General features: G+C 43.3%; 1 protein-coding gene across 3 annotated transcripts in view; it reads left to right on the forward strand.

Moving 5' to 3' along the window:
* The first annotated feature begins 357 nt into the window (after positions 1-357).
* Positions 358-24,192, forward strand: part of LOC124048425 (signal transducer and activator of transcription 5B-like) — a 35,440-nt gene continuing 11,605 nt past the window's right edge. For 2 of the 3 annotated variants that reach the window (XM_046369202.1, XM_046369203.1), the window contains exons 1-14: positions 358-742; positions 2,621-2,761; positions 3,715-3,871; positions 6,448-6,537; positions 6,745-6,925; positions 7,352-7,482; positions 8,298-8,449; positions 8,705-8,860; positions 14,490-14,669; positions 20,499-20,586; positions 22,056-22,178; positions 22,609-22,701; positions 22,922-23,128; positions 23,644-23,738. In XM_046369202.1, coding sequence (XP_046225158.1) covers positions 2,634-2,761; positions 3,715-3,871; positions 6,448-6,537; positions 6,745-6,925; positions 7,352-7,482; positions 8,298-8,449; positions 8,705-8,860; positions 14,490-14,669; positions 20,499-20,586; positions 22,056-22,178; positions 22,609-22,701; positions 22,922-23,128; positions 23,644-23,738 — 1,781 coding nt within the window. In that variant the 5' untranslated portion in view covers positions 358-742; positions 2,621-2,633. The remainder of the gene's footprint in view (positions 743-2,620; positions 2,762-3,714; positions 3,872-6,447; positions 6,538-6,744; positions 6,926-7,351; positions 7,483-8,297; positions 8,450-8,704; positions 8,861-14,489; positions 14,670-20,498; positions 20,587-22,055; positions 22,179-22,608; positions 22,702-22,921; positions 23,129-23,643; positions 23,739-24,192) is intronic. The other variant, XR_006841211.1, reaches the window with a different exon arrangement.

Here is a 24,192-nt window from a genome sequence, read left to right on the forward strand (position 1 = left end):
GTATTGCTTCTGTAGTGAGGATTCATCCTCTGTAGATAATTATTGTCTCTTATCTGCAGAAAAACTTTGCCTTGAGCTCATAAAGCAGTAGTAGTAGGATGCAAATCAGGGAGCCAACTGAATGGCCTTCACCGATACGATTCGCTCCCCGAAAAAAGATCCGTTCATTCGCGAACGACTCATCATTACCACGTAGGAGAAACCAGAGCTGCGTCTTTAGGATATGCTTCTGATGAAGCTGGACCAATAATAACAACAGAACAAAGAATTGTCTCAGTTTTATTAGACTAGAGCGGAAATACATTACAATATGCCCCCACCCGTACCAATGTATTTAGGGTCTACATTGTAGTTGGTGTTACACTTGCATGGCTTTGTGTTAACAAGCTTATATAAATAACGTCAGCATATTTTAGCTAGCTATATAAGACGGAGGAGGTAGCGCTGCTATAACCAAAACGAGAATTCTCCCCGGAAGTGGGTGGTGCATGCAAATAGTTTTATGCTAACGTTATTTAGTTAGCTATATAGTAGCAGCAACAGCTGGTTGCTAGTTGATTTTCTTGCCTAGCAAATTGAAAACTGGCCATTACGATACCGGTAATGGTTCGATATGATAAACCGCAACATTCTGGGTAACATTAGCTAGTTAGGGAACGTTAAACACAAAACGTTTTGAAGGGCTTAGTTTTGGTGTTTCCTGTGCCCTATGATCTAAATCTGATTTGCTGTCTGGATATAGGTAAGCGACTGATTGCACTCATGTTTTTCTTTACATTTCGAAATATTTGTAAACTAACTTGACTGACGTTAGCTAGCCTGCAACCTAATGCACGATTTGCATTTTATTTCTAAGGTCCTAACTAACTATCTCGTTGGTTATATGTGTCGTCCAACTAACGTAATCAGATAGCTAGCGTTAGTTAGCTACAGTAGCTGCTACCAACACGCATGTTTTCACTGGCAAACAGGCTAGGTAACGTTAGCTAGTTTATCTATGTACTTTAACAATACTCACTTAGCTAAATAGTTAGCTGGCTAACTGAGCTAGTTAGCTACCTAGCTTTGAATCAAATACAAATATCACACATGTGCCGGATACAACGCATGTAGACTTAACCGTGAAACGCTTGCCTTGGAGCATTCCCTAACGGTGCTAGCAGTAAAGTTAGTTAAAGCAAAGACACTAGTTACAGTAGGCAACTAAGTTAGTTGGCCAGATCACAAACTATATTGTGCCTAGTTATAGCTAGCTAAACTGTTTATCACAACAGAAGTATAACTGTCAATCAGCTGGCTAAACCCGAAAGCGAAATCAAATGCTTGCAAAATGGACATTCCATGATGTGGTACTATGAAGCTCCATGTCCAACGCTGTCTCACACACATTCGTATTATATTATACATCAGTTTCCGTACACTGTATACATTGTAAACATGGCAAACACGCCATTCATACAGCTACCTATCCATACAAGTAATAGTTTTTGGACAGCTAGTGATTATACATGGAACGGTTTTTAGACTGGCCAAAAACCCTTAATTGTGTTGATGGCTAGCTTCATGAATTGCGTGTTAAAATCAAATTGCATTGATCACATGCAGATGTTATTGCGGGTGTAGCGAAATGCTCGTGGATGAATGTGCGGTTTGATTTTTATGAGACAACATGCAAACAAACATTTTCTGCAAAAGGGTTTGAAGAATTCTTGTTGGGCTCAAAGCATACTACTAACTAGTGTTTCAAGCTTTTGCATTCATGTCAGCAGTTTAAGGCAAATTACTGGACCGAGAATAGTGTTCCTTGACCATACATTTGAGTATGCCAATATGGTTTTGCTAACTTTGAGGAATGGCAGCATCCATATCCCAGTTGACACTGGAAACCTGGAAAAAGATGTGTGTATCTTCTATCCATGCAAAAGACTGGGCTGCATCGCTAAAGCCTACTCTGGCCTAAGACTACTAGCTAAGTTGTCATTCCACTCCTAACCCAGTGCTGGCACCAGATTTGGAAAGGAGTTTTAGGAGTGGGTTTAGGCTCAGTCAATGGCACACTTCCCATCACCTGTTAAACCAATGCTTTGGCAATGGCTTGGCTGGAGTAAGGTTTTTGCATGTCCAGATTTAATGAGGTTGTTGGTCAACAACATCCTGAGTCTGTCAGCTGCTGGTCCTTCTCATTCTGCCGGTGACAGCCCGGAGCATAGAGTTTCTCCAGGATAGGACACACAGCCTATTTATTTTATTGTCACCCCACACACAATTTAAACTTTTCCCATCTGTCTCCCCGTTACTCTTTACTTTTCCTTCATGCATCTCGGACACTATCCTTTCCTCTACTCTCCCTCCATCCTCACCTGTTTCCTCTGCTCTCCCTCATTTATTTGTCCCATCTTTTCTTCTCCTCTACTCACCCTCCTTCCTCCTCTCCCCTTTCCTTCGCTCACCATTTCCTTCACTCACCCTATCTCTTCTGCTCTCCCTCTGCTCTGCTCTACCAACTCTAACATTCTCTCATCCCTCTGCCTCTCCCCTCCACTCTCCCTCTTTTCTCCACTTCTCTGCATCTACCCCTCTCGCTCACCTCCTTCCTGTGTCTTTGTGTGCTCGTGGCAAGGCGCTGAAGGAGGATGGCGGTGTGGATTCAGGCCCAGCAGTTGCAGGGGGATGCGCTGCACCAGATGCAGTCTCTCTACGGACAGCACTTCCCCATAGAGGTGCGTCACTACCTGGCCCAGTGGATCGAGGGGCAGCTCTGGTGAGTTTACACCACTTTTCTCATGGCTTTTATCCCTTTTCCCCTCTTTTATTTATCCAGGTTAGTCTTATCGATCATATTGATGGCTGCAGTCCTAATGCATGTCTTAATATAGGCTTCAGTTTATTTATTTTTATACAAATTGTGGACAATCATGCACACACTCAAATAGGTGCTTAAATGTCCCACACACAGGTATTTTACTTGAGACTTGAATTTGCATTGGCCTTGCTTTAACAAGGGCATGATATGCACTGCTCATGCAGAGTATCATTTTTCATTTGACAAGCTTCAACTGAATGATGCTTTGACTTAGCCACAAAACAGTTGTTGCAAAGTGCACTGACTGAGAACAGGGTGAAATATGTATTGCATGCGGGTGTGTGCACAAGAGCGGTAGCAATGGCATTTGTTAGTTATTTTTTCGCTTATTCTCTGTAGTCTTGAGTGGGTCTTGACAGTTTTCGTTCACTTCCAAACAGTGGAGAATTTAAGGTTAAACATTAGTGTGTATATGACTGTACAAGAAAAGGAGTCTTGTCTTGTTTGCACATCTGATTGTTGATCATGTAAAGATCATGTAAAAAAAATTAGGGTCTCTTAGGGACCTGGAAACCCGGAGAATTTTAGGCTAAATGTGTGTGCTTGTGTGTTTCTAAGGAATTGAGTCTAATTTGACAGGGACAGTAGCACATTTTAAGATTTCACATCAATGTGTATGTGCTGGAAATGGCTATGGCTATGGAGCTAGTCTACATCTGTAGTACTTGTGTGCACGTGAGAAAACAATGTTGTGCGAAAAACACAGAAGGTTACACAGGACAAAATAGTGCCTGTGTGTGCTACATTTAGAGAGCTGGAGATGAAGGCATGGATAATGAGTATATAAACCCATGTCCCGCAACTTAGTACTTCTGATGTTGTCTGTTTGACCCCTGACCCGGGCAACCCAGGGATTCTGTGGAGCTGGAGAACCCCCAGGATGAGCTGAAGGCCAAGCGTCTGCTGGACAGCCTGGTGCAGGAGCTGCAGAGGAAGGCCGAGCACCAAGTGGGGGAGGACGGCTTCCTGCTCAAGATCAAACTGGGACACTACGCCAGCCAGCTTAAGGTTAGAGACCAAAGGGGCTAGAGTGTGCACCCCAAGTAGTAAATAATAAATAAATAATAATAAATAATATGCCATTTAGCAGACGCTTTTATCCAAAGCGACTTACAGTCATGTGTGCATACATTCTACGTATGGGTGGTCCCGGGGATCGAACCCACTACCCTGGCGTTACAAGCGCCATGCTCTACCAACTGAGCTACAGCTTGAATTACATGTCTTCTGGTTCTCCAGCACAGGAGTCTCCAGCACAGGAGACTATGCCTACCCCCCAAAAAAAAACCACCAAAAAAAATGAACTTATCGTGTAGCATCTTGAAGCGAACCTAACGTCTCTGTTTTAGGTTGATGCACCATTGAGGTTCCATAGAAATGCCTGTCTGTAGTTATAACACTCTACCTTTATGGGAGAGACACCTACGCTAGTTTGTGTTCATTAACCTCTCTGGGATATTTGGGACGGTAGTGTCCCACCCCACCAACAGCCAGTGAAAGTGCAGGGCGCCAAATTCAAAACAACAAAAATCTCATAATTAAAATTTGTCAAGCATAGAAGTATTTTACACCATTTTAAAGATACAATTCTCATTAATCCAGCCACAGTGCCTGATTTAACAAAGGCTTTACAGTGAAAGCACCACAAACGATTGTTAGGTCACCACCAAGTCACAGAAAAACACAGCCACTTTTACAGCCAAAGAGAGGAGTCACAAAAAGCAGAAATATAGATAACATTAATCACTAGCCTTTGATCTTCATCAGATGACACTCATGACTTCATGTTACACAATACATGTTTTGTTCGATAAAGTGCATATTTATATCCAAGAATCTCATTTTACATTGGCGTGTTATGTTCAGTAGTTCCAAAACATGCGGTGATTTTGCAGAGAGCCACATCAATTGACAGAAATACTCATAATGAACATTGAGAAAAGATACAACTATTATACATGGAACTTTACATTAACTTCTCCTTAATGCAACCGCTGTGTCAGATTTCTTTTTTTTTTACTTACGGAAAAAGCACACCATGCAATAATCTATGAGTACGGCGCTCAAAGCCCAAACCAGCCAAAGAGATATCCGCCATGTTATGTAGTCAACATTAGGCAGAAATAGCATTATAAATATTCACTTACCTTTGATCTTCATCAGAATGCACTCTCAGGAATCCCAGTTCCACAATAAATGTTTGATAAAGTTAATAATTTATGTCCAAATACCTTCCTTTGTTAGGGCGTTTGGTGAGCAAATCCAAACGCGTGCAAGTCCAGACGAAAGGTCGGACAAAGTCCAAAAAGTTCCGTTACAGACCGTAGAAACATGTCAAACTAAGTATAGAATCAATCTTTAGGATGTTTTTAACAAATCTTCAATAATATTTCAACCGGAGAATTCCTTTGTCTGTAGAAAAGCAATGGAACGCGAGCTAACTCTCACATGACCGCGTGTCAAGAGCTCAAAGCATTCTGCCAGACCTCTGACTCATTCCTCTCTCATTCGGACCCACTTCACAGTAGAAGCCTCAAAGTTCTAAAGACTTGACATCTAGTGGAAGCCTTAGGAAGTGCAATATGACCAATATCCCACTGTATCTTCAATAGGGAATGAGATGGAAAAACAACCAACATCAGATTTCCCACTTCCCGGTTGGATTTTTTTCTCAGTTTTTCGCCTGCCATATGAGTTCTGTTATACTCGGACATCATTCAAACAGTTTTAGAAACTTCAGTGTTTTCTATCCACATATGCATATTCTAGCTTTTATGGCTGAGTAGCAGGCAGTTTACTCTGGGCACTGTATTCATCCAAGCTACTCAACTACGCCCCCCCAGTCACCAAGAAGTTAAGGGATGCAGCGTTTCTGCACTGAAAGATGAAAACAAGCTTCTCTAAATGGGCAGGTCTGGGTTTTCTTCCGTTAGGTGCCTAATTATGGCCCAAGACTGTTACAGCAGGAGGTGGCTAATCCGGCGTTGGCTCACACTGAATTTTTGGCACCTTGAAATGAAGCAGAGGATTAGGAAAATTCCAAAGGCGTTTCTCTGTAGCACTCACTAACTTCACAACGTGGTATGAAATTGTCACTGCTTCGAGGGTCAAGTGGTAGTGTTACAAATGCCTGGCGTCAACACTGATGTTAGCCCACAAAACCCATTTCAGTTGATTGATCTGATTGAGTTAGCCTTGTTAGAGTATGTATGCAGTATGTTCTAACTCCCCTGGTGGTGCAGGGCTCCGTATTGGAACAGCAGCCAATGCAACTGGGGTGACGGCAGTGGCCATGTCCACTTCGTCATAGTGCAGCTGTTTCTTCATGTGTATGTGTGGGAGATTCTCAATTAGACAAAAGTCTGCCCTTTTTTACTCCTCCGTCCTCCTCTCCTCTGGAAACCGATAAGTGGTCGAGACGGGTGTCAATTCGGTAGTAGGCGAACGGAGGAGTTTGCTCCCTTTCTCAATTACCTCCTTTTAGCGAAGGGTACTGAAGTGCATCCCCTTGTGTCTGCAGCTGTTTCTGTGTGTACACTTGTGTGTGTGTGTTTGTATGACAAATGCATCCTTTCCTTCCTCAGAGCACTTATGACCGCTGTCCTCTTGAGCTGGTGCGCTGCATCAAGCACATCCTTCACTCGGAGCAGAGGCTGGTGCAGGAGGCCAACAATGTGAGACTTACGCACACACAGAGTTTATAGAGCTGGAATGACTCCCTATTCTACAAGACAGCAAATCATATCAATTGTACAAAATGTTTGTTCTATGATGTCGCTCTCTGTTGAACGGGCCCCTGGCGGCCTTGACTATACTTCATCCTGCTGGAGCTCTGTCATCCAATTGGACTGCTCTCTCACGGCCTCTCTCCCCACTGGCAGGCCGTCGGGAGTGGCGGTGGGGGTGGGACCATGGACAGCCTGTCCCAGAGGCACCAGCAGATCAACCAGACGTTTGAGGAGCTGCGCGTGTCCACGCAGGAGACTGAGAACGAGCTGCGCAAGCTGCAGCACAACCAGGAGTATTTCATCATCCAGTACCAGGAGAACCTGCGCATCCAGGGTGAGACGCTGACTGCCTATATTACAGGAGCGCTTCTCAATGCATTCCTGGAGGGATTAACCCACTTGGGCACACTGTAGCAAAACGTTTTGCAACCAAAACAAGCATTTCTTGTTGGACAAGTTCAGGTAGTTCCTCTCCATTTCACGCTGTTTTCTTCCATGTTGTGCCTAATGAATACGACCCAGATTCAACTAATCGACCGCGCCTCAGGGCCTTGATGAGCTGAATCATGTTAGAGTTGATCAACCCTGTTAGTGGTTAAAGTAAAAGCCTGCATACTCTGTATAATAGCTCTTCGGGTGGGTGTATGTAACGGGGAAATTATATGTATTTACCCATGCCACCACCTCCCCTTCTCCTTCAACCTCCCTCCTCTCATCTTCTTCCTCCTCCTCCCCCCCCCCCTTTCCCTCCACTCTGTAGCCCAGTTGAGCAGTCTGTCAGCCGTGCCGGCAGAAGAGCGAACCCAGAGGGAGACCAGCCTGCAGGCCAAGAGAGCCACCGTGGAGGCTTGGCTCACCAGGGAGGCCAACACACTGCAGAAATACAGACTGGTACGCTACTAAACACACACACACACACTGCAGAAACAGACTGGAAGATATACAGTGCATACACAAGCAAGACATTCAATACTACTAGATTGGATTGGCTTTACTTGGCTCATCGCGCTCTAGCTATTCCTCGTGGCGTGCTGGACGCCTGCAGACTGACCTCGGTCGTCAGTTGAACGGTTTTTCCTCCGACAGATTGGTGCGACTGGCTCCCATTGTTAAGTGGGGTTTGGCGGGGGATGTTTCGGAGGACGTATTGATCGAAATTGGGGAGAAAGGGGTGGTAAAATACAAAAAATAAGTTCTACACAGGGTAGTGGAAGTGCATGGTTATGAGCTTGATGCTCCTTTCCAATAAATATGGAGGGTCTTATTCTGGTGACATGATGATTGATGCCGTTAGACAAGTAAACTCTTCTTTCTATTATCCATAATAATGTCATCATGTAGACTAGCCTACCCACACTGTATCTGCCAGCTGTTGGCTAGAGTGCACATGCCAAGACCAGAGTAGGCACATTTGCTATTTAACGCAACAGTTTTTGTGACAAAACTATCGGTAGATTTTAAAAAATCTGGAAACATGTTGAACTTCAGATTTTTATTCGGTACATGAAAACTTAAGCAATAAAGTACATTTTGTGTGTACTTGAGCTGACTGTTTTTTTTTATCCACAAAAAAACATGCCACTGGTGGGAACATGCACATATTTTCTTTACAGCTTGCGTGTGTCTCTCCATTTGTGTGCGTTTGCAATTTTTTAAAAAGTAACATTTTATTTTAAATTATTATTTTTTATTTTGTGTGTGTGTAGGACCTGGCGGAGAAGCACCAGAAGACTCTGGGCCAGCTGAGGAAGCAGCAGACACTGATCCTGGATGAGGAGCTGATCCAGTGGAAGAGACGTCAGCAGCTGGCCGGCAACGGGGGACCCACTGAGGGGGGACTGGATGTCTTGCAGTCCTGGTGAGTCCCACCACACACACTCCCAGCTGTCCATTGCAGTCGATGCTGGCGACGCTCCTCTTGGGTGGCGGGGTGGGGTGCTTTAGCGCTCCTGGCGCTGGTGTGCCACTTAGTCTCTCTCTCTCTAGCCACTCTCCTTTACAAATTGAACACAAACCGCTTTCCCATCCCTCACTCTGATTCTGTTTTTTTTTTGTGTGTGCATCTCTGCTTATGTGTGTTTTCTTGGGGGCTTGTTCTTGTTTCTCTCTCCAGGTGTGAAAAGCTAGCGGACCTGATCTGGCAGAACCGGCAGCAGATCCGGCGGGCCGAACACCTGACCCAGCAGCTACCTCTGCCTGGCCCAATGGAGGAGCTGCTCACCAAGCTCAACTCTGACATCACCGACATCATCTCCGCTCTCGTCACCAGGTAGGGGTGGGTGTGTGGGGGAGGCATGTGGTGTTTGTTTTCCAGGTTATCCACAATAATGCAAAGAGTACAGGTGTGTTAATGTGCTGATCATGACGTGAGTGTATGTGCTTCTGTACTAGTTTGCAGAACTGCATGCTCAGGGCAGTATAGCCAGATAGTTCTGTGTGTTTGTATTTGTAATCATTTGCCTCCAATTCCAGTCTAATGGAACTCATTTTTGATTATTTAAGAGAATATAAAGTGTTGGTCCAGATTCTATATATACTGAACAAAAATATAAACGCAACATGCAGATTTTCTCAAAGATTTTACTGAGTTACAGTCCATATAAGGAAATCAGTCAATCGGGATAAATACATTCATTTCAAATCTATGACTGGGAATATAGATGTGAATTTGTTGGTCACATATACCTTTAAAAAAAGGTGTGGACGTGGATAGCGTTGCAAAGGGTCGGGAACTTTCCATGGGAAGTTAAGCCCTTGAATTTGGGGGATTTTGCTTAAAAATATTAGCTTATAACGGTGAACCTTTTTTGTGGGATACAAATTAGGCAATTCTAGGTTTTGTGGCATATTTCGGTTAAACTATCCCCAATGGAATTGCAACCCTCTGCATGCACAGTGCATTCTTCAATCACATGTACAGCTGTTTCTCAAGTTCTTGCACACTAATGATATGCTATTGAGCCCACACTACTACACTGTCTGAGCCAAGGACTACATGCTTTCTGGTAAGTTTTGATTACAATACTGGGTGGGGTGAATATATTTTATGACATTATTTTTTGTTAATTAGTAAATAGTAGCATACAGCAAAGAGTTTAAAGTAATTTCTAACTTGTTAACAATTTCTGCTAGTTAGGTTTTTTGCGATCATGTGGGTTTTATCTTGCTTGAGCCTGCTGAGGAGTGTTAATTCGCCTGTTTCCATACATTTTTCATTTTACAACATTTCTTACAAAGGAGTTGTTTAATCTAACTGCCTAACTATTTATCTGTACATGGAATATTTTTTTATTTTATTTTCTTTTTACAATTGTTTTTCTAATCTTTACAGGATAATGCCACTGGCACTATCTGATGGGTGGAGTCATTTCACCATAGTTAATGTAGAAGGAAAAGCTGTGTACATTTGCAAATACTGTGCCAAATCATATGTGAAGAATGCAACAAAGATGCAGAATTATCTGGCCAAGTGCATCAAGTTCCCTCAGCGCTCACAACAAGCAACCTCTGACAAAAGTCCCTCTACTTCTATTTGAGGTGAAAATGATTAATCAGACACCTTATTGATAGCAACAGCTCATGGTCCTCCTGGAATCAGAAGTTATTTTTGACTCAATGGAGGAATGTAGTCGGATGCATACACAGCTCGAGCAAGACATTCAACTGGTTCACCGCTGCTCACAGGCAATGTGTATTGGAAGAGATTTCTGAATGTTCTTCGCTCAGCATACACCCCTCCAACCAGAAATGCTTGATCTACTCATTTGCTGGATGCGGAGTTAAACAGAGTTTAGTGAAGGTCAAGCAAATCAGAGAAATCAATCATCTCTGATGGGTGGTCGAATGTTCGTGGGCAAGGAATAATTAACTACATCTCTACCCCTCAACCAGTATTCTACAAGAGCACAGACACAAGGGACAACAGACACCGGTCTCTACATTGCAGATGAGCTGAAGGCAGTCATCAATGACCTTGAACCACAGAAGGTATTTGCACTGGTGACAGACAATGCTGCTAACATGAAGGCTGCTGTGCTGCTCATGCATTGAATCTGCTCCTCAAGGATATCATGGCACTGAACAATGGATACACTCTACAAGAGAGCCAAGGAAATGGTTAGGTATGTAAAGCGTCTTCAAGTTATAGCAGCAATCTACCTCACAAAGCAAAGTGAGAAGAATACGAGCACCACATGGAAGCTGCCCAGCAACACTCATTGGGGTGGTGTTGTCATGTTTGACAGTCTCCTGGAGGGGAAGGAGTCTCCAAGAATTGGCCCTATCAGTAGTGCCGATATGGACAGCCGCATCAAGGGGATCCTCCTGGATGATGTTTTTTGGGAGAGAGTGGTAAGCAGCCTGAAAATCTTGAAACTTATAGCAGTAGCCATTGCACAGATTGAGGGAGACAATGCCATTCTGTTTGATGTTCAGACTCTGCTTGCAGGTGTAATTCAAGAAATCTGTACCACCCTGCCCACTTCACTGCCCTGCGAACTCCAAGCAGAGGAAACTGCAGTTCTGAATTGCATCAAAAGCGTGAAGACTTCTGCCTGCAGCCCATACACGCCGCAGTGTACATTTTAGACCCCAAGTATGCTGGCAAGATTATCCTGTCTGGTGCAGAGATCAACAAGGCTTATAGTGTCATCACTACCGTATCTCACCACCATGGCCTAGATGAGGGCAAGGTTCTTGGAGGTCTGGTAAAGTACGCTTCCAAGCAAGGGCTTTGGGATGGAGATTCAATATGGCAGTTGTGCCAACATGTCTCATCTGGTGGAAGGGACTTTGTGGATCTGAGGCTCTTTCCCCTGTTGCCTCCACCGTCTTCCAAATCCCACCAACATCAGCCGCTTCAGAGGGCAACTGGTCCTTGTTTGGGAACACACACACCAAAGCACGCAACAGGCTAACCAATACAAGGGTTGACAATTTGGTGACCATCCAGGGAAATTTGAGTCTTTTTGCACTCAACAAGGTAGGAAAGTAACTGTGAAGATGAGGCCTCAGAGTCTGATGTTCAAAAATTGGACATTGAGGAAGTCCAGGGAGAAGACATGGAAGCCTGAGAGGAAGACAGCCAAAGCTTTAATTTATAGACTATCATTTTACAGATGTATGTTGAAAATGTTACTGGGAGATGCGATGGATCAATCAATAATCCCTTTTATCCAATGAAATCATCCCATGTGACTCATTTGAAGTTCAATTCGTAACTAAATGTTTTTATTTTTTTTTTTGGAAGGATTTAATAATTTCCAATTATGTCTACTTATGAATAAGGTATAATATTTGTTTCTGTATGGTAAATATATCCAATGCAAAAACCTCTACATTTAAGTGGTATTAACCTTGTTGAGGATGGCTATTCAGTCTGTCTACAAACAGGCTCTCAAAGTGCTTGATAGGAAGCCCAATAGCAATCATCACTGTTACATCCTCAGAAAGCATGAGCTCCTGAACTCAGTATTGTTGTTAAACAGAAAACCCAAACATGTGGATCTGCTGCCATAAGGTCTGCGATGAGAGTTGACTATAGTTCCCTTAAGGAAAAGCACCTTTATTAAATACGCTTTCTCTGTGAGAGCTTCCCATGTCTGGAATACACTTCCATCAGACACACACACACACACAACTGCACCACCTATCACACTTTAACAAAATGTATGAATACATGGCTAAAGGTCAATCAGATTTGTGATCATAATCCCTAGCGGTGTATTGCCGCTTTCCATGTCTGTAGCTTGTGAGGTGTGGAAACACTTTGTTGCTTTTATGAATTTTATCTGGCTGCTTTTTGTTCTATGTTGCTCTGTCTGTATGCTACGTCTTGCTTGTCCTATGTTGCGCTGCGTGTGCTCACTGCTCAATGATTGTCTATATTGTAATTGTTTTTAATAACCTGCCCAGGGACTGCGGTTGAAAAGTAGCCGGCTGGCTAAAACCGGCACTTTTACTGAAACTTTGATTAATGTGCACTGTCCCTGTAAAAATCAACTCAATATTAATTTGCTTTATATTCCCACGGAAAGTTTCCACCTCACAATTATCCCCAAAATGTGTATCAGAAAACCAGTCAGTATCAGGTGTAACCACCATTTGCCTCGCACTTCTCCTTTGTAATGAGTTGATCTGACTGTTGATTGTGGAATGTTGTCCCACTCCTCTTCAATGGCTGTGTGAAGTTGCTGGATATTGGTGCAAACTGGAACATGCTGTCTTACTGAGCATCCCAAACATGCTCAATGGGTGACATGTCTGAGTATGCAGGCCACTGGGACATTTTCATCTATCCAGAATTGTGTACAGGTCCTTTCAACATGTTTCATCTGCCCGGTACAGTTGAAACTGGGATTCATCCATGAAGAGCACACTTCTCCAGTGTGTTAGTTGCCATCGAAGTTGAGCATTTGCCCATTGAAGTTGGCTATGATGCCAAACTGCAGTCAGGTCAAGACCATGGGAAGGACGACGAGCACGGAGATGCACTTCCCCGAGACGGTTTCTGACTGTTTGTGCAGACATTATTTGGTTGTGCAAACCCAGTTTCCTTAGCTGTGCCAATGGCTGGTGTCAGACGATCCCGCAGGGGAAGAAGCCGGATGTGGAGTTCCTGGGCTGGTATGGTTACACGTGTTCTGCTGTTGTGAGGCTGGTTGGACATACAGCCAAATTCTCTGGTACAGAAATGAACATTCAGTTCTCTGGCAACCGCTCTGGTGGACATTCCTGCAGTCAGCATGCAAATTGCATACGACTTCAATCTTGAGACATCTGTGGACATTGTGTTGTGTAACAAACTGCTCATTTTTAAAGTGGTCTGTGTGGTGATCATGCTGTTTAATTAGCTTCTTGATAAGCCACACCTGTCAGGTGGAAGGAGAAATGCTCACTAACATGGATGTAAACACATTTCTGGGGTCTTTTATTTCAGGTCATGAAACATTGGACCAACACTTTACATGTTGATTTATATTTTTGTTCAGTATATGATCATAAGTCATATAATGCCCGATAAGAGCACAATCAGGAAAACCAACACTTTGTAGTTTCTTAAATTAACACAAAAATAAAGTGCAATATTTGTTTGAAATCAATATGTAAACATGGCTGACATTGCGTAGACCTATGCTATAAGGTTCTCTTACAAATAGAGAAATGCACTTGTGTGACTCATAAAGGTGGCGTGTCTGTAGCACGTACTTCTCATTTCACCCTCTGGGGTAATGTGATGCGCTGTCACTGTTAAGAAGCCCTGGAGGTCCATCCACCTGTAATGAGCACAACACCGGGTGCATTAGCCAATTCATTGACGACTTCTGCTTCAGCTTGCTTGTAGAGCGGGTACTGCTTGTTTGCTGAAGTCAGTGCGAGAGAGCCAAGTTCGTAATGTGGCACAAGCACTTTCACACGGTCCTGAAACCCCCTATTCTTCTCAACCACCGAGAATGGGTGCATATTTTCTTAGACCCGATCAGAATCTGCTGCGAAGGGCTGCTTGAATGCAGAGGGGATGTGTAGTTATTTGTTTTGCTCTGGTGCACGGAATACTGGGGTGATGGGCTCTAGTTGCTTTAACGGAATAGTCAGATGAGAGATTCTGCTCTAATTTTCCTCGAGGCGTACAACAGTGTAGGCAGCCTGTAGGCCTAGTGTGTTAGATCTATTATGTATTCATTCAGCTTCAAACTGAGATCCCAAAACTGTTTGGTGTGAATCTGTGTACTGTTACACCCCTACAATCTGTAGGTCATGTCATTTTATCTTGTACGCAGCCTCTAATCTTTTTAAATGCAGTATTTACCCACTTTCTCTCACTCTCTTTCTACCCAACCATCTTTCCTCCCTTGCTACATCCATCCCCCATCCACCTCCCTCAATCCCTCACCTATCAGTACGTTTATCATCGAGAAGCAGCCCCCCCAGGTGCTGAAGACCCAGACTAAGTTTGCGGCGACTGTGCGCCTACTGGTGGGCGGGAAGCTCAACGTGCACATGAACCCCCCGCAGGTCAAGGCAGTCATCGTCAGCGAGCAGCAGGCCAAGGCCCTTCTCAAGAATGAGAGCACCCGCAAGTGAGAAGCCACACACACACCCTCTGACAGGCATACACACTTACAGATACACACAGGGCCATAGCCAGGGTCTGTGTTTTGGTGAGGTCCGGATGGGGGTGGGGAGAAATGTTTGCCATTTTAAAGCTTATTTCCTGCAATTTTACACTTTTCCATGACTTGTGCCATGTTAATATATCAGAGTGATGGAAGAAATAGTGCCCTGCATGCCCGGTCTATAATTCAGCCATGATTATTACAGGTGTAGATAGCTAGACGACCTAGACTAATTTACCAATTACATTTTGTTTGTCTTTTACAGACGGGCTAATTCCGTGACTGTCAGTGATTTTTGTTTAGAATCGCGCTGCAATGGATAGCTGCCGTTTTACGGTCTCCTGACCAATTCTTTTTTTTGTTGCACAAATCTTAACTTTTTTTGTACATAATATTACATTACATTTAAGTCATTTAGCAGACGCTTCCGCCATTGTTTCCTATGACCGAAAATACCTTCTGGACATCAGAACCTCGATCACTAACCTCGATTTGCATCACAGGAGGTTGGATCATAATTGGTCACATGGACACAGAGAAACGGATTACACTGAGTGTACAAAATATTAGGAACACCTGCTTGTTCCTGTACACACTGACTAGGTGGATCCAGGTAAAAGCTGTCATACCTTTGTGGGTGTCGCCTGTTAAAAACCACTTCAGTCAGTGTAGACCGGTTAAAGAAGGATTTTCAAGCCTTGAGACATCGTTTATGTGCCATTCAGAGGGTGAATGGGCAAGACAAAAGCTTTAAGTGCCTTTGAACGTTGTATGGTAGGTGTCAGGTGCACCAGTTTTTTTTTAGTCTCAAACGCTGCTGGGTTTTTCACACTCAATGAACCTGATTATGGAAAATGTATGCTCAGTTAGTTGTGCACCGTATTGCGGTACCGCTAGCAACATTTTAGCAACAGACTTATGGGCTAGCTGTCTCGTCTGTGTTTTATAAATGTGCAATGAGCATAAAATGGATGCATAAGGAATTGGCAATCGTTCTCATTTTGAGAAATTAGCATCTTATCCAGGTAGGCCATTTGATTTCAACATCTAAACAAAGTGAACGACCTATCGTTCAAACGGTTGGAGACAGACAAGGGTATATTCATAACAGTTCAACTGTTCTACCTTGTTAGCAAAGCAAATAGAATATAAAGATTAGCTGGCTACTCACTAGCACTGGGCTTGTGCTTGAGAGATTGTTTGAGACCTGTGTTAACTTTCTATAATGCCCGCTACCAGAGTTGGTCATTATTGTTGGATGTGCATTGTACATGGATGGTTCTGGTTAGGTTAAAAAAAACAAATGGGGCATATTTATAGACATGAAAGCCAGATCTGTGAATATAACTATTTTGATTAAATGATTAACTTATTTGTGGGTCTTATGGTTGAAGGATCATATTTACTCTAGGTTTAATTTTACAAGGCCTGAATTCATGAATCATTCCTGGATATTTGAAATGCAGTGTATTGACTTTTTTTTTTTTTTTTTTTTAATTGTCCAACAAAAACAGCTGGTGTCTATTTACCACCACTAACCGATGCTGGCACTAAGACCAACTTCAACGAGCTGTACAGGGCCAGAAGCGAACAGGAAAATGCTCTTTCTAGCATGTCACCTGTGCAACTAGAGGATACAAAAGTCCATCGCCTTTATTCATTAGTCAGTGTGGAGCTGCTGGACGAATGGCAAGTCATTTTGTTTGCCTTGTTAGTTAGCCAGCTAGCTAACTAGCCAAACAAAATGCTATGCGATCATTTGAATGATACATCAATTCAGCACTCCCCCACCTTCCCTGGTTGGATGAACTATGTGGACTGCGGTGTGAGGGGTTGAGAGATGCCCGCCTCCATAGGGGACTATTACTGACTACTGCCGAGGTGTTGTGGTCTTTCTGGCGCTTATAGCTACCAAAGCATCACCTAGATGGGTGCTACACTTTAGTAGTGGACTATCCAGCCTACCTACAGAGGAGAAGGAGGAGTCAACAAACAAGGTGCGTGATGAAGAGCTACAACCCTGTCTAAGTAACTGATTGATGCTGCTCCCTTTCTGTGCCATCAAAGCTCCTTTCGCTTAAGCTACTGCCAAGCCTTTTTGAATTGCCTTGCTGAACAACAACTTATCATCGGAAGTTGTGGAAGACCATCGCTCAAGACCTGCCAGATCTCTACATTTGTTTTTTGTTTTTACAGGGTCTTTGAGATTCTCTTTGTAATGAAAAGCACTACATAAAATAAATGTGTTATTACTCCACACACAGAATCAGATACAAAGTTCTCCCTCGCCCTCCATTTGGCAAATCTGACCATAACTCTCTATCCTGATTCCTGCTTACAAGCAAAAACTCAAACGGGAAGTACGGAAGTTGTCCGATTTAAGCAGATGCTAAGCTACAGGACTGTTTTGCTAGCACAGACTTTAACATGTTCTGGGATTCATCCAATGGAATTGGCATCATTAAGTAAGTGCATCGATGCCGTCGTCCCCAGAGTGACCTTACGCACAAATCCCAACCAGAAGCCAGGGATTACAGGCAACAGCTGCACTGAGCTAAAGGCTAGAGCTGATGCTTTCAAGGAGTGGGATACTAATCTGGACATTTATAATAAATCCTGCTACGACCTCCAAGCCATCAAACAGGCAAAGCATCACAACAGGTCTAAGATCAAACCCTACTACGCCGGCTCTGATTCTCGTCGGATGTAGCAGGGCGTGCAAACTATCATGGATTACAAAGGGAAACTCAGCCAGGAGCTGATCTGTGATGCGAGCCTACCAGACGAGCTAAATGCTTTCAAAGCTCGCTTCGAGGCCAGCAACACTGAACCATGCATGAGAGTGCCAGCTGTTCCAAATGACTGATCACGCTCTCCGTAGCTGATAAGCCGGTAATCAGGATGCATGCTCTGGAAAGTGTCTTCACTGACATTTACAACCTTTCTCTGACCCGGTCTGTATTACCTACATGTTTCAAGCAGACCACCATTGTCCCTATGCCCAACAACGCCATGGTAACCTGTCTACATGACTATCGCCCCGAAGCACTAACATCTGTAGCCATGCAATGCTTTGAAGGCTGGTCATGGCTCACATCAAGGCCATCATCCCAGACACCCTGGACCCACTCCAATTTGCATACTTCCTCCACAGATGATACAATCTCTATTGCACTTCACACTGCCCACTCCCATCCTGACAAGAGGTACACCTATGTGAAAATACTCATTGACAACAGCTCAATGTGAAAATACTCATTGACTACAGCTCAATGTTTAACATCTTAGTGCCCTCAACTCATCACTAAGCAAAGGACCCTGGGACTGAACACCTGACGGGCTGCCCCCAGGTGGTGAGGGTAGGCAACAACACATACAGCTGCACCATTGAAAGTATCTTGACTGGCTTCATCACCGCTTGGTATGGCAACTGCTTGGCATCCGACCGCAAGGCGCTACAGAGGGTATACCAGGCGGTATCAGAGAAACGCCCTAGAAATGGTCAGACTCCAGCCACCCAAGTCAGGCTGTTCTCTCTGCTACCGCACGGCAAGTGGTATCAATGCACCAAGTCTGGAACCAACAGGACCCTGGTCAGTTTCTATCCCAAAGCCATAAGACTACTAAATAGTTGGTCCGGGTAGCTATTTGCTTAGTTAAATAGTTATCTGCATTGACCGTTTTGGAGGTAATGTTTTTGACTCATCACATATGCTGCTGCTACGGTTTTATCTATCAAATCCAATTTTTTGTCACGTGCTGAATACTACAGGTGTAGACTTACTTACAAGCCCTTAAACTGCATGTACATATTACAACGAATACAGTGGTTAAGTCGGAAGTTTACATACACCTTAGCCAAATACATTTAAACTCAGTTTTTCACAATTCCTGACATTTAATCCTAGTAAAAATTCCCTGTCTTAGGTCAGTTAGGTTCACAACTTTATTTTAAGAATGTGAAATGTCAGAATAATAGATATAATGATTTATTTCAGCTTTTATTTCTTTAATCACATTACCAGTGGGTCTGAAGTTTACATGCTACCAAATACTAATTGAGTGTATTTGCCTCTAAATTGTTTAACTTGGGTCAAACGTTTTGGGTAGCCTTCCACAAGCTTCCCACAATAAGTTGGGTGAATTTTGGCCCATTCCTCCTGACAGAGCTGGTGTAACTGAGTCAGGTTTGTCGGCCTCCTTGCTTCTGCACGCTTTCTCTGTTATTCCCACACATTTTCTATAGGATTGAGGTCATGGCTTTGTGATGGCCACTCCAATACCTTGACTTTGTTGTCCTGAAGCCATTTTGCCACAACTTTGAGAGTGTGCTTGGGTCATTGTTCATTTGGAAGACCCATTTGCAACCAAGCTTTAAATTCCCGACTGATGTCTTGATGTTGCTTCAATATATCCATACAATTTTCCTTCCTCATGATGCCATCTATTTTGTGAAGTGCACCAGTCCCTCCTGCAGCAAAGAACCCTTACAACATGATGCTGCCACCCTGTGCTTCACGGTTGGGATGGTGTTCTTCGGCTTGCAAGCATCCCCCTTTATCCTCCAAACATAACGATGGTAATTTTGGCCAAACAATTATATTTTTGTTTCATCAGACCAGAGCATATTTCTCCAGAAAGTACGATCTTTGTCCCCATGTGCAGTTGCAAACCGTAGCATGGCTTTTTTATGGCGGTTTTGGAGCAGTGGCTTCTTCCTTGCTGAGCGGCCTTTCAGGTTATGCCGATATAGGACTCGTTTTACTGTGGAAATAGATACTTTTGTACCTGTTTCCTCCAGAATTTTCATCAAGGTCCTTTGCTGTTGTTCTGGGATTGATTTTCACACTAAAGTGCATTCAGCTCTAGGAGACACATTGTGTGTCGTTCCTGAGTGGTATGATGGTGGGTGGTCCCATGGTGTTTATACTTGCATACTATTGTTTGTACAGATGAACCTGGTACCTTCAGGCGTTTGGAAATTGCTCCCAAGGATGAACCAGACTTGTGGTCTACAATTTAAAAAAAAAATAATAATAATAAAAAATCCTGATCTTGGCTGATTTTCTTTTGATTTTTCCATGATGTCAAGCAAAGAGGCACTGAGTTTGAAGGTAGGCCTTGAAATGCATCCTAACTGACTTGTCAAAACTATAGTTTGTTAACAAGAAATGTGTGGAGAGGTTAAGAAACAAGTTTTAATGACTCCAACCTAAGTGTATGTAAACGTCCGACTTCAACTGTATCTGCCTCAGTTACCTTGTACCTCTGCACATCAACTCGGTACTGGTACCCGTGTGTATATAGCCACCTTCTACTTTGTGTATTAATTATTACTTTTGTTATTGTGTTATTACATTACTATTATTTCTCTATTTTCTTTCTTTCTGCATGGTCAGGAAGGGCCTGGAGGAAACAGGTACAAAAGTATCTATAAGCATTTCACTGTTAGTCTACACCTGTTTACGAATGTGACGTAGAAGATTTGATATATAATGAGGAAAACTGCTAATGCGCAACTAAGTTTCGAAATTGCACTTTGTGTATTCAAACTTTCAGCAGTAAGTTAAAGCCCTGATTGAGTTCCAAAAGAAAAAGCGGTCCGGACCACTTGTCTTTGTTGGCTACGGCCCTAAACACACACACACAAAATGTGAAACTTCTACTCGGTCCAATTCTAGGGCCACTACTGTCACCCGCAACCAAAAGTTGACAAATATACACATTTGTACATGTACACACACACACGCACACAACAGTTTGACGGATTTATGTCTCTTGTCTGTGTTGCAGTGACAGCAGTGGAGAAATTCTCAACAACAACTGTGTGATGGAATACCACCGGACCACAGGAACCCTGAGTGCTCACTTCAGGAACATGGTGAGTGAGGATAAATAAGCAACCAACGCGCAGTTATTTTTTATGTCAAACATGTACAGGTGGATTAACCCTTTACACCGTTGGGAATTGGCCAGAAGAAATATGAAAAGCACATGCATAAGCTTGGTAGCAATTGAAAGGGAACAATTTGGAGATTACGGGAGCATTATTAGACAAGTTGAGGATACAACGGTTCACCTGACACAAGACTGAATCCAAACATTACAGAGTTGATCTTATGTGCATTTTACATTTACTGTACTTTTTGCTGCATTTGTTGATAACAACATCTGAAAATACATTCAGTAACATGATAAGAATATTCCTGCAAAATGTGGGGTAGGTGCAACATAAATCAAAAGAAAAATGACGACAAGAGCTCCCCTATGTGCTGTTGAGGAACTAGAGCAAGCACACTTGTAGTTTTGTTTGGAACACAGCCCTGCATCACACAATTACTGTTTACGGTGTATCCAAAAACGGGCCATTTTATAAATCGCGATCTAAGGTGGGCATCATTTGAAAGCTTGTTTTATTGCCAACATGACCAGCTAAGTTTCTAAAATATGATCTTAGTGTTTGGGCTTTCACAGGGCAATTCAGGTAGAAATGAGTCAGGTGTGTGTTCCGCAGCTCATTTTATGGACAAACCGGTTCATTCTGTTCAGAACATCACAGGGTTGTGATGCCATGTCATCTTGTGACTGTACATCAGACGTGGTGCTCATAAACGTTGAAACTATGTTATGGAAAGGTGAAGTACACATTTTGGTGTTTAATGTAATCCTCAATGTCTCATCTTTCACAATACATAGTCCTCTTATTTTACATTTGTTTCCATCTCTGACAACAAATGTGCAAAGGTTGTCCAATTTAGCGGGAGGGGTTTGGGGTAATTTCTTGTTGCGAGCGGTGCTCAAGGTCAGAACGGCTGTCAGTCAAAACCCATAAAGTGCTTTGAAGCTCAGAGCCTAAGTTTAACTGTAAAGCCAGCTTGTTCCAATTTAGGGGCTTATCGGTGCTCAAATCTGCCATTTTCAACCTATATACAGGTACAAGTGTAAAGGGTTGATACGCATGTGTGAATTGGAAATGTGTTTTTTTGCATATCCCAACTCCCCCTGAGACACCCTCGGAGAGTGGGGTCACGGCCTGGGTCTGCCATTATCAACGGCGACCCTGGAGCTATTAGGTTTAAGTGCTTTGTTCAAGGGCACGTCGGCAGATTTTTCACCTTGTCAGCTCGGGGATTCGTTACTGGCCAAACACTCTAACCGCTAGGTTAGAATGAGTTATACTTATAAATACAATTACATTACTGATTTATTTTAATTGGCGTTTTACTCTAACCTTTTGTGGTTTTGCCAAATTGTGATACATATATGTACATGTGGTCAAAATGTTGCAGTATTTTTGTAGTTGTGGTCGATAAGCAGAGATTGTGTTGTGGTCTCTCCTGTGCTGTGTAGTCCCTGAAGCGGATCAAGCGGTCGGACCGTCGCGGGGCAGAGTCGGTCACAGAGGAGAAGTTCACTGTCATGTTTGAGTCTCAGTTCAGCGTGGGGGGCAACGAGCTGGTCTTCCACGTCAAGGTTACAGGAAAATCCACTTCTAGAAACACCAGAGACCAGTTTGTCTAAACATTTAATCCAGATCGAAATAATCTTGTGGTGTTCAATTCTGTGTAGTCTGTGGGCCCTCTTTTTTTTGTCTTTTTTTTTGATGCAGTTAAGGCAAAGAAGCAAATCTCTAACATACCTCATCATAATGCTATTACAAAGATCATGTTCTATGATACCATGATATTTGGTTTAAATATTGTCCGCATCCTTAAATGAAAGGGGAATTGAATGGGGCAACAAGATTGAGACAATACAGGATCATTTTGATCAGATTGGATGTCTTTCATTTCATTGACATCCATTCTTTAGTGAACTTTGAGTAGGATGACTTAAATTAGTCTATTTAATCACTTAATGCAGTCAGTGTAACTTTTATTTTGTATTCCCCCCCCCCCCCCAGACATTATCTCTCCCCGTCGTGGTGATAGTTCACGGTAGTCAAGACAACAACGCCACGGCAACGGTCCTGTGGGACAATGCTTTTGCAGAGCCGGTGAGTTTATTGGCCTTTACTGGAAGACACTTTGCATACACCCCTGTCTCTTATCTGCCACTGTAGTTTATCTAAGCGTTGGAAAGGTTCGGAACAACTCCTGTATATATCATTCTAATCTCTTTCCCTGATTTCCCTTTTTTTTTTTTGCTGTTCCAACCCTCTTTTCCTCTCCCTCATACACACACTCTGCTTTCCTCCTCCATCCCCCGTCCCCCAGGGCAGGGTGCCATTCGTCGTTCCTGACAAGGTGCTGTGGCCCCAGCTGTGTGAAGCCCTAGACATGAAATACAAGGCAGAGATGCACAGTGCCCGCGGCCTCTGCGACGACAACCTGGTCTTCCTGGCCCAGAAGGCATTCAGCAGCGCCAGCATAAACCCAGAAGACTACCGCAACATGACCATGTCCTGGGCCCAGTTCAACCGGGTATGTCCGTTTTTGATTAAGACTTCTAGATTGCTTTACCACAGCAGTGACTATTATTACCGCCACCTGATCATGTCTTGGCCCCAGTACAAACAAGTTCTAACCGTTTCACCACTGACTACTACTGCGACATGACCATTAAACCACTGGAATAGGGATTGTTACCTCACAGATTTAAAGCTGGAATCCACGATGAAGAAACGGCCACGTCCGTTTGCGGTATTACAACAAAAGTCATTTTACAGCAAACAACAGTATATTTTTTTTCTGCCCCTTGTACTTCATTTCACACACAATGAAAGAGCACTATGTATTGTAATTTAGTTGACCATTCTCAACAACGCTCCTCAGCTCGGCAACAATAACAATGGTGGTGGGGAGGCCAGTGGCACTGTTTGACCCTACTGCGTATTGCATCTTTAAGACTTAACAGCAATGCCAGTGTTAAAGTATTTGCAATAGAAAGAAAACCAATGGTATTGTGAACCAGGTTTGATTATCTATGCTATCCACAGGAGAGCTTGCCAGGGAGGAACTTCACTTTCTGGCAGTGGTTTGACGGAGTCATGGAGCTCATGAAGAAACACCTGAAGCCCCACTGGAATGACGGGTAAGAGAGGAGTGCTTCAAATTCAGAGCTTTTCCATTAGTGGATGTGTGGCCAAATTTTCTGGACGCTTCTTCCCTATATCTTAACAACCGTACCTTTTGCGCTCGTGCGGGATTATCTACTTTACACAACAGCAAAAAGTACGTACCTGCTGCTCGCTCTGCTACCGCTTCCGCCTCCTTCCTGTTCTCTCACACCCCCACACGTGATCGGCCGTCTTTGTCTGGTGTTCAAACTTTGACAAACTGCAACTGTAAAGTGTCTTCCTCATTTGTAAGCGGTCTGTAAAAACGACACTCGAATTTACTGCTCGCACACATTGTAACATCTGCGGGACGGGGCGGTTCATTTCGCTCCTGTAGCCTCAGCCCTTCCATTAACCCTGTTATTAGACCATTTTTGATGAAAGGAATGAGTTGAATAAGCAGCCTTTTGACCATGCTCTTATTGTGAA

Source organism: Oncorhynchus gorbuscha, linkage group LG11 (genome assembly GCF_021184085.1).
Source record: "Oncorhynchus gorbuscha isolate QuinsamMale2020 ecotype Even-year linkage group LG11, OgorEven_v1.0, whole genome shotgun sequence".
NCBI lineage: Eukaryota > Metazoa > Chordata > Actinopteri > Salmoniformes > Salmonidae > Oncorhynchus > Oncorhynchus gorbuscha.